An 11,542-nucleotide genomic window follows, 5' to 3' on the forward strand; every position below is an offset into this window, starting at 1 on the left:
ATTTAATTTTATTAATACTACATCAATTTATTATTTGTTGATAATTAATTTATTTTAGAATTATTTATTGGTTTAATTTATCTATTTATTTTTAATATTTTATTTATTTGTAATTTCAATTTTTAATATACTTGTATATTATTCTAAACTTAATATTCTATAATATTTTATAATACTAATGCTTTGTGCAAGACAAGGTCCACTTATTTAATTAGGTATATTGAGCTCAAAGTATAAATACTTTTATAAAAGATTTTCAAGTACACATTTTCTATCTCCACTTTCACACAATTATATTGAATCCTAAATAACTGGGACGTTGGAGTGCTAACCATTCAAGCATCCCCTAAGTCCATCGTACTAGAGGTTAGCAACACCGATTCAAGATCAACTCATTTGATTCACGATACGTCACGATCACAACCTCTAGATCGAGATGTTACTCCCATGAATCATTGTAACTTCCGTAATCTCATCTATTTCTAATTCCACCACAAAATAGTGGCACCATCTATGAGAAACGACTTTTGATTCCTTTGATTTTCACAAGGTCAAGTCTGCTTTGCAGATCCAAAATCTAAAAGAGTCTCATGAAGAAATTGATGACCTACGGAGTCAATATCTCATATTTGTAGTGTTTAAATCCTTTTAGTTCTGAATCAACTTCGGTCGATCTTCCACTTGGATCTCGAACCACCGTGAAAAGACGCCAACATATATTCCTAGATCTGAACTTGTATATACAACAATCCAATCTGACAAGCTTTTTATAAGTGCAGAACGATCGAGAATTTGTGGCGACTCTTGCTTTTTCACAATTCAAGTTAATCAATAGCTTGACCTCCGAATTTTTCGTCGTGATAGATAGAAACCTAGATGACGAGAAGACACGTTTATTTACATCTTTGGACTTCTTTTTCCTCAGCGGATGGCTTATCTAATGGATGAAAAACCTAATTCTACAACAATTATTTCTTTGGCAATTTCTCAAGATCTTTTCCGCAACAAGTGATTATCTCTTTATTTGAGAAGCTTGTTTGCCCCAGACATATGCAATCTTTATCTCTTCAGCAAGTGGCTGAGCCGACACTACGGTAGACATGACTATTTTTATTGACACTAACATGTTAGCTTCTAGCCTTTTAGTCTGCCCCTAACACCGACACTATCTCGACGTTAAACATGCAATGGTGTTAATTTTTGCTTATAGAGTCGAAGTATGGTCGGCGCTAAATATTATTTTTCTAGGAGTGATAGATACTATCTAAATTTCTTTTCGGAACGTTTTACAAAGTTCTTTGAAAAATAACTCAAAATTTGATTTCTAAGTCGAGATTTTCATTACTTTTATGATTATATTTTAAAATTTTAAAAATTCATATTTGATTCTTCTCATTTAAAAAAATTCTAAAGTTTGGTAAATAAATATTTTACAGTATTATAAAAATTAATGAAAAAAAATATTCAAAAATTTGAAAAATTAAAAGGTAGTTAAGGTGTTTTCAAGATTTAAAAAATAACAAGACTAAAACTACATGCATAAAAAATTTGTAGTGAGTAAAATATGTCATTTTTTTAATAAGGACTAAAAATAAAATTTGAGATATTTATAAAGATCAAAAATATATTTAACCTTTTTTTATCAAAACTAAAACTTATTAGGATAGGGATAAAACTTACCTACAATAACTTAGGTGTGGTTTATGCTATTCATCAATGAAAACTAGTGTGATACTTGTGCATTCGCACGGGTACCCGCCGATTTCGCGCATTTGAATTGAGGAAAATAAAAGGTATTAGTAAAAGATTAAATTTAGGTTAAAATGAGAAAAGTTATAAAAATACTAATATTAAAAAAATTGAATATTAAAAATAAAAAGAAATTAAGAAAATAAAATTTATATTGTTTAAGATTGAATAATACATCTAAGGATGTATTTAAGAAATGTAGAGGATCCATTGAGAAATAATATGTGTAAAGAAAATGTATGGATTATAACCCATAAAATGAATGCGCTATTTATTGAAAGGCCCATATAACCGAAGTCCTAATAAGAACATGACCAAACACGGGTTCATTTTGTTGCGAATTTTTTGTTTGTTGGTGAGTACGACAATGGTGGGAGGTGTTCAACAGTGTCATGGTCAATTTTTCGAACGTCATGTTCCCGTTAATATTCAATAGTTTGATCAATAATTTCATGTTCCTGTTAATATACAATATTTTGATCAATAACTTCATGTTTTCGTTAATATTCAATATTTTGATCAATAACTTTATGTTCCCGTTAATATACAATATATTGATCAGTAACTTCATGTTTTCGTTAATATTCAATATTTTGATCTGTAACTTCATGTTCCCGTTATTATTCATTATCTTGATCAGTATTTTCATGTTCCCATTAATATTAATATTTTGATTAGTAACTTCATGTTCCTGCTAATATTCAATATTTTTATCAGTAACTTCATGTTCCTGTTAATAGTCAACATTTTGATCAGTAACGTCGTGTTTTCGTTTATTCCAAATTTGTTCCCGTTAATATTAAAAAAATTAATTAGTAACTTAATGTTTCCGTTAATAAGGACTAAAAATAAATTTTGAGATATTTATAAAGATCAAAAATATATTTAACCCTTTTTTTATCATAACTAAAACTAATTAGGATAGGAAAAAACTTACCTACAATTCTTTAGGTGTGGTTTATGCTATTCATCAATGAAAATATGACAAGTGTACTTTGACATCATGCGTAAGAGGAAATGATACACTTGTCATATTTTCATTGGAAAATAGTACAAACCACACCTAAGAAATTGAATCGAAGTGTTCTCATAAAAACCTATTTTTAAAAATATCAAAACTATTGAAAATTAAGCATTGATTTAAATAAACAAAATTAAAATTATAAAAACTATTAATAGAATTTTTTTATTTAATCTTATAATTAATTACTACAATGAAAACACAATAAAAAATGAATTTCATAATTTATAATAGCATTTATTGTAATTAAATCTAAATTACAAGGTTGTGTCTAAGATGAGGGTTCAATTAAATATCTCATCCGTGAAACCTCTAAAAATAGCGACAAGATTAAATGAATGCTTAATATTATGAAGAACATGTAAAATTTTGCAGTGTCAACACTTTTTTTAGTGTGTCAAAAATATTTTTACTTTTGGTACAATTTGTGATTCGTACATATCTCTCCACATCTGCAGTGTTTCAGTATCTTTATCTCTCCATATTTCTCAATTGATGTTTCAATTTATCTATTGTATGACAATTTCTCAATTGCTCTCTCCATATTTCTCAATTACCTAGATTCTTATTTCTCTCTCGGTAGATTTCTTCTCCTATCAGTTTCGATTAACCTAGCGATTGAACATCACCATACTCAAGGAGAAAGAGGATGGTACTGGCAACCCCGAGCGTACATATATATATATATATATATATATATATATATATATATATATATATATATATATATATATATATATATATATATATATATATATGGCTTAATTGCACTTTTGGTCCCCCTAGTTTCAGCCTCTTAAACTTTTAGTCCCCCCAGTTTAAAACCCAGGATTCATGCCCTCAAAGTTTTACTATGTTGGAATTTTTGAGGCCCCCCTCCATTTGGCAGTATTTTTAATGACATGGCATGGAAATAAACCTGCCACATGGGTAATGATTTAATGATGAATGACATGGAAAACATTAACTATTTAAAATATTTTCAGGTTATCTGTAAAATAAACTTAATTTGGAAAATGTATTTTTAATGATTTAAAATATTTTTAATTCATTTAATTGGACACATAAGAATCCAATTTTGATCTAATCCCTTTCTTGTTCATTCTGTTCGTCAAAATCCAAAAAGCCCCTTCATCTCCTTCATCTCCTCCATTATTACACAGTGCGCAGGTGGGTGGTGGTATTGTCTTCTCCAAACGCCATAGTCTTCATATTGCTAGCTGGTGTCAATAGCTGAAGAACCTCCAGAAGAACAATGGCGACTGAGGAAGAACGCTTTTGTTTTAGGTATGTTTTTTTGCCTTCTTTGAACATGGTGATAGTCAATATTTATAGTTTCGTGTGGTCCACTGGTTTTATGTTATTGTCTATTACTATAGTAGTTTCCATTGGTTTGTGTGGTCCACCATGTTCTGCTATTGTCGCTTATTATAGTAGTTTCCATAGGCTTGTGTGGTCCACCAGTTTTAACTTTGCATTTGAATATTGTTAATTTCAGGCCATCCCAAGAGATAAAAGTTAGGTTAAAGATACACCATAGGGGTATGTTTGTAAATGAACCTGTTAATTTGTACGTAGGTGGTGAGGTTACTGAATTTGGATGGAAGTTTGATGTTGACTATATGTCTATCGTGGAAATGAGACAAGTGATTAGGGCACAGGGTTATGTTGACATTGCTAATCTGTGGTATAGGCACCCCAATTATAGTTTTACTCGTGGTCTAAGGAGTTTGAACACTGACAATGATGTCTTGCAGTTTGCTAAAGATGTCGAAGGTCATGAGCTGATTGATATTTATGTGGAACATAAGGTATCGGATCCACTTGAGGTTTACACAATTGCTAATGCACAGTCCATACATGAAGCCAGCTGGTCTAGTTGCTGAAACTCTTCAGAGATGGGGTTCAAAGATAACTACAGATCAAGCATATAGGGCTAAAAGAAAGGCTTTGGAAATGATCCAAGGTGCTGGTATAGATCAATTCAGACACTTGAGAAGCTATGGAGAGGAGTTGTTGAGGTACAATCCCAAGAGTACTGTGGTTATTAAATGTGCAGAGAACAATGGCAATCCAGCATTTGAGAGAATCTACATTTGTTTGGATGCCTGCAAGTCAGGATTTGCCACCTACTGTAGACCTATCATTGGATTGGATGCATGTTTTCTTAAGGGTGATTATGGGGGCCAACTGATGTCAGCTGTAGGCAGAGATGCAAACAACCAAATATATCCAATAGCTTATGCTGTTGTTGAGGCTGAAACCAAAGACTCATGGCAGTGGTTCTTGCATTTACTACTACAAGATTTAGGAGCATTCAATGAAAGGTGCTATGGCTTTATTTCTGACTAACAAAAGGTAATACTAAACTCTAAATGTAATTATTTTAATATTCACTTATATATTAATATACAATTGTTATGTGGTTTTTGTTGTAGGGTTTGGTTCCTGCTATCTAAGAATTAGGTGACAATGTGGAGCAAAGAATGTGTGTCAAACACCTTTATGGTAATTGGAAGAAGAAACATTCTGGTTTGGTGCTTAAACAGGCCATGTGGGCAGCAGCTAGAGCTACTTGTGTTCCTATGTTTCATAGAGCAATGGAGAAGTTGAAGCTTCTAAAGCCAGATGCATGGAAGGACATGGCTGACATTCCTGCTAAATATTGGTCAAGATCTCATTTCAAGACATTTTCAAAGTGTGATATTCAGGTTAATAACATGTGTGAGGCATTTAACAGGGCAATTTTAGAGCATCGAGACAAGCCAATCATAACACTTTTGGAAGGAATCAAGCATTATATCACAAAGAGGATAACTAAACAGAAGACACTATTACAGGACTATGAGGGTGTTATATGTCCTAGAATCCAATTGCTCATAGAGAAGAACAAACAGGAGGCACAAAACTGGACCCCTTCTTGGCATGGTGATGATGACTTATCCATCTTTGGAGTTACCAATGGAGTTGAGACTTACTATGTCAATCTGAAAAATGAATCATGTAGCTGCAGAAAATGGGAGTTGTATGGAATCCCATGCAGTCATGTTATCTCTTGCATTTGGAGCATTAGGAAAAAACCTGAAGGATATGTGTCTCCATATTATAGGTATTTCTTGAATTCTACAACATTAAGTTTTCTTTATGTTATATTTATGACACAAATTCTGTTTTGCAGCAAGCTTACATTTGGAAAGTGCTATGCTAACATTGTGTTTCCAAATAATGGACCACAACTTTGGAACAATGTTGACCATGTGCCAATGTCTCCTCCTGTCATGAGAAGGGCAATTGGCCGCCCTAAAAAGATGAGGAACAAAACATATGATGAGCCAAAGAATCCCTTTGTTCTTCCTAAGAAGTTTGGAACTGTCACTTGCAACAAATGTGGACAAGATGAACACAAAAAGAGGAGCTGTAAGGGAAAGAGGGCAGCTGATAGGCAGATACCTAAAGGGGGCAACAAGGCAAAGAAAGCTAAGACAACCAATAAGGCAAAGAAGAGTAAGGGAAAAGAAAAACCAGTTGAGATTGGTCAAGGATCTCAGGCACTTTAACCAACTCAGGATTAGGAGGCAATGATGCCTTTCTTTTTTAATGTAACAATGTTGCATTAGTTTGGAAGTTTGTTGTGATTGTAAAACAATATGATATTTTGGGTATTTTGTAGTGATTAATCATCATTGCCAAACAATATGGTAATCAGTTTGGATCTCAGAATGAAAACAATATGGCTGGCAAACAATATTTTGTAATATTATGTTTTAAATTTGCTGCTAATGAACCACTTATGTAATGGCCATCATTTGGATAATTTCATATATGCAAGTAATTTTATAACTTACTGCTATAAAGATGACTTGTTGGTTCAATTTGATTACACTTTGGTTAGATTTTGTTGACTGATTAAATGTTATTTCAATTTGTAAATAGATGATGTCAAAATTTGGTAACATGTTGGTAACATGTTGTTATCAGTTTGGTTAAATTTGGTAACATGTTGACCAACACCAATAAACTGTTATCAGTTTAGTTCAATAAACTGTTGATTGGTTGTTATTAGTTTGGTTCAATTTGGCTAAATTTGATTACACTTTGGTAACATTTTGACAACACCAAGCAACTTCATTGATTGATAAACTGTTACAACAAATTACAAGGTTGACAACACCAAGTAACACCATACAATTACAACAATAAACTGTTAACATAAATTGAACCTAAACATCCTTAAACTTATACATTAATTGAACCTAAATAAAGACAACAAATTAGACCTAAACAACAATTGTACTAACAACTTCATTTCATAATTATTGTTGCAACTAATGATACCAACACAACAATGGTCATGACCCAATTAAACTTCAACTGTTTCTTTATCAGTTTCATCTTCATCTTCAATTCTTCTTCTTTTGCGACTGAATCCTTAACCCTATGCTTTTCTTCATTCAACTTTTGCATTAAGCTTGAAATTACTTCTTTTGCCCTAGGGTTCATTTCCTCATCAAGCCAAACAAAGTTACTGCACTTCATGAAACATTGAACCTTGTACATCCCACAACCGAAAAAGTGACGTCCTGGGTTTGTATCGGTCCAGGCCGTCATCAATGGAGCATCGATACCGCAATGACATTCATGTCTCATTCTGTGACTTCTGTAGCTATCAAATGACACAGAGTTTTTAGACATTACAAGGTTGACGAAGGATGAAGGAGATGAGGGAGAAATGAAGGAGAAATGAGATATGAAGGAGATGACGAACAAAATGAAGGAGAAATGAAGGAGATGACGAACAAAATGAACAAGAAAGGGATTAGGGCAAAATTGGATTCTTATGTGTCCAATTAAATGAATTAAAAATACATTTTCCAAATTAAGTTTATTTTACAGATAACCTGAAAATATTTTAAATAGTTAATGTTTTCCATGTCATTCATCATTAAATCATTACCCATGTGGCAGGTTTATTTCCATGCCATGTCATTAAAAATACTGCCAAATGGAGGGGGGCTTCAAAAATTCCAACAGAGTAAAACTTTGAGGGCATGAATCCTGGGCTTTAAACTGGGGGGAGTAAAAGTTTAAGAGGCTGAAACTAGGGGGACCAAAAGTGCAATTAAGCCTATATATATATATATATATATATATATATATATATATATAAAGCAACAACAATTGAATCAACCTAATATTGTTTTGTTGTAGGTTCATTCGATTTAGAGAATCTCAGAAAAGATTTCAACAAGTACAATAAGGAAATATCCAAACTCAAGCGTGTAAGCATCACTACATTCAATTCTTATACACATTACAATTGAAAATCATTTCGTTGTTTTTGTGTGTTAGGCTGGTGAAAATATTAGAGACTAAGAAATTCATAGCCGACAAAGAGGTTAAGGTTCGTGAAACTTTAAACAGTTTGATTTCTAAATTGGAAACGATTAGTATCCTCAACCTTGACTCGATTCCAATCACCAATGATGAGGTCTGATCTTGTTATATTTCGATTCATTGCGACTGTATAACTAGTTTTAAAAATTCACAGGCTAAATCAAATAAATGCTTTAGGCCAACAATGTCGTGATTAGAATGTGGGGACAGAAAAGAGTAGAACATAAACTCAAGAATCATATGGATTTCGTTGACCTTCTCGGGATAGTAGATTTGAAGAAAGGTTGCAAGTTATTCATCTATTCAAGTCTATAATTTTCAGGTTTGCAATGTGATTTTGTGTCAAATGTTGCACTTTTGTTCTAGTTGTTTGCTTCCTTTACAATTTCTTGTGTGATTTACCGTATCCGCTGAACTTGTGCATGATTTGCACAATACCTTTCTGCTGAATTTTGACAGTTTAAGAATTTTTATTTGATTCAACACTTTGTTTGATTCCATCTTTCTGTTTGATGCCATCTTGTAAGAAAATAGTTTTTTACAAGTGGTGATGTGCATGACACACTCAAAAGTGAGAGACAGTGTTGTGTCATATGAAAGTGTGGATTGTATTTTTCTAAATTACTTTTGGGTCTTTTTACACTGTTTTCTTATGGATTCCAAATGTTAGTAATCATGAAATAAACTATCTTAATACACTGCTTCTTTGGAATGAGTTGGGACTTGAGGCTCTTCCAAATCAAAAACCAGATTCGCACCTGTCGCCCTCGGTTTTTTACCATACCTCTCATGGAGAGATATACAAACTGACACTCTTCTTTTGGTTTTGTGTTTTTGAAAATCAGAGAGTCGCCACCGACTTTTATTTTATCCAATTAAGGAAAGGTTTATAAAAGAAACAGAAAAAGACCTTTAAGAGATTTTGGGTAAGGGGGTAGGTTTTACAAAGGGAAGGTATTAGCACCCTTTATATCCATGGTTATCCATGGGCTCTTAATTGCTTAGCTCACTTGTTTTGAATCATTTGTCTTGCCTTGAAATGCTTGTATGTGGTTTCAAATACCTTTGTAAATTGACTTTGTAATGATCCTTGTGCAGATGTGTTATACCCCAAAATTTGCCCGCATCTTTTTTCAAGAAAACTCCAATCTAAAAATTAAGAGTCTCATATAATCATGGATTTTTATTTCAATAAATATCCTGACATGTGAAATACTTAGTTTTTAGAATTTTTTCTTATACAGTATTTTGGCTTGCAGTTGAATTTATTCTTACGCAAACGCCAAATACTGTTTATTACTTCACACATGCTATTTATTTATTTACAGATAAATAGTACTGACACAATTGGTACAGAGTTAAATCTTTTGCAGGCGCAGAATCAGGAAACTCAGACTGTACTGGTAACGAGTAGATTATTATTATCTTTTGTTTCCCATTAATTTTTGTACTATATTCCATTATTTTCAAAATCTTTTCAAATCTCTTTTTCAAAAATCAAATCTCAACTTTATTCTATACATCTCTCTTTTTCCCAACACTATCATACACTTTCTTTCAAATCTTACTTCCACTCAAAATTTCCTTTTGTACGGAATCACTTCATTCCCCAACGTCTCTATCCTTCTTTCCATTCTATAAATACCTCCCATTTTTCCATAAAAATCTCACATCAAATTCTAACTCATCTATCAAATTTCTACTTCATATCCATCCTTTCTTCTTCCCCGACAAAATGGCGAAGTGGTGGGAAACGTGTTTTCTTATGGTCATCACCATTGCTACGGTGATCATGTCTTTTTTCTGTCTACATAGCCCGGAACACTGTGGACCTGGGATGCTTGCACTCCCAATCATCTACATGTTATTATTTGTAGCATGGGTTATTAATCGTCATTCTTAAAATTTGCCGTATTTCTTATTTCTTAAATGTACCGTTTATTCGTCGTACTGTTCAATATAGTATGTAATATTTGTACTGTCAGTATTAAATGTTGTACTATTTGTCACAATGTTGCTTAATTATTCAGATAATATTTCGTGTGTTTTCTGCCAGTCAAATATTCATTTTTCTGTGCATTAAATGATTTTCAGGGTTATTATCAGTAATTTTGCTCGCGTTCAGTAAATTTTAGTTTTTTATTATGTCTATGTTTTTAACAAGTCATGTAAATAAACTTTAATTTTTCACATAAAAACAAAAAAAAAAACAACAAAAAGAAAATTAACTTTGACTGTTGATTTTTCACTCTAACTGCTACATTAATACCGGAACAGTCAGTTGACAGTCAAACTGCTGGCAGTACAATTCTCAGTGTTTTGTACCATCAATCAAATCAATCTTTTACAATTCAAAATTCCAAGATTTTTGTCCTAAAAGTCTTCTGAATATCACATGATTAGCAAAGACTCAACACTGCACAAAAATCAGGTACGCTTAACTGTCTCCTACACAAACAGTCCCTGACTAGGGTTTTCTTGTTTTTACAGGAGAAACAAGTTTTTGAGACCTCAAATGGATTTCATGGACATCCATATATCTCAAAGTACCATCACACAAATTTTCAGACTTCAATTCACTCAGACGCACCGTCAGCAGCTCAAACAGTCAACAGACGACCCGTTTGACCAAAAAGTCAACAGACAGTCAAAAATGAAATTTTTTGTCAACATCCATATTTTGTCAAAAGATTCATCATTTGATCATTGGATGATCATAATTCATCAAGGAAAGATCAAAAATAGACAAAACCCTAAGATTCAAAATTAAGGTTTTCTCCTAAAAAGTCAACTGAACTTTGACTGGCCATAACTCTCTCATCCTTCATCCAAAAAATTCAAACCAAAGCTCATTTTGAAGGAAATTCAATTATATTTCAAATGCAATTGATAACATGGTCATTACATTCACCATTTGAAAAATATGAACAAAGACATTACAGGTCATTTTCAAAGTCAACAAAAAGACACTTTTTTCAAAAGGACACACAAGGAGCATCAAAAATCATTTTGACATGAGACCAAAGTCATTGGTTAGAGGACTCTTTTAGATTTCCAAAAAGTGCAAGATCTCCTTCATATGACAAAAATTGAGGGATTTACACCTTGTTGAAGTTGGCTAAATTTTGGGAAAATGCATAAAACCAACATTGCTCAAAAATGTATTTTTTCCAAATGGGGCCAAGTTTTCATGGTTCAAACATGTTTTCCATAATATCATGGGCCTCCCACGACCAAGACAAAGCCCACACCATTTTTATCCATTTTTGGCTTAATTTTATCTTATTTTAAGATTAAATAAAAAGGAAAAATGGAAGGATAATGGATAGCTTAAATCTTAAGCATGACTCATCCAAGAATCTTCAATTTTCTGCAGAA

The 11,542-nt window shown here is 32.5% G+C and overlaps 1 protein-coding gene and 1 long non-coding RNA gene across 2 annotated transcripts; both read left to right on the forward strand.

The window, feature by feature from the left end:
- The first annotated feature begins 5,256 nt into the window (after positions 1-5,256).
- Positions 5,257-6,327, forward strand: LOC131658866 (uncharacterized). The gene is made up of 2 exons (XM_058928116.1): positions 5,257-5,879; positions 5,949-6,327. Exons 1-2 carry the CDS (start codon positions 5,257-5,259, stop codon positions 6,325-6,327), a joined length of 1,002 nt encoding a protein of 333 aa, XP_058784099.1.
- Positions 6,328-7,978: 1,651 nt separating this feature from the next.
- LOC131656585 (uncharacterized) lies at positions 7,979-8,763 on the forward strand. The gene is made up of 3 exons (XR_009300174.1): positions 7,979-8,049; positions 8,120-8,171; positions 8,319-8,763. It is a non-coding gene; the product is annotated as an uncharacterized LOC131656585 (long non-coding RNA).
- The last annotated feature ends 2,779 nt before the right edge of the window (positions 8,764-11,542 follow it).

This window comes from Vicia villosa, linkage group LG3 (genome assembly GCF_029867415.1).
Source record: "Vicia villosa cultivar HV-30 ecotype Madison, WI linkage group LG3, Vvil1.0, whole genome shotgun sequence".
Lineage (NCBI taxonomy): Eukaryota > Viridiplantae > Streptophyta > Magnoliopsida > Fabales > Fabaceae > Vicia > Vicia villosa.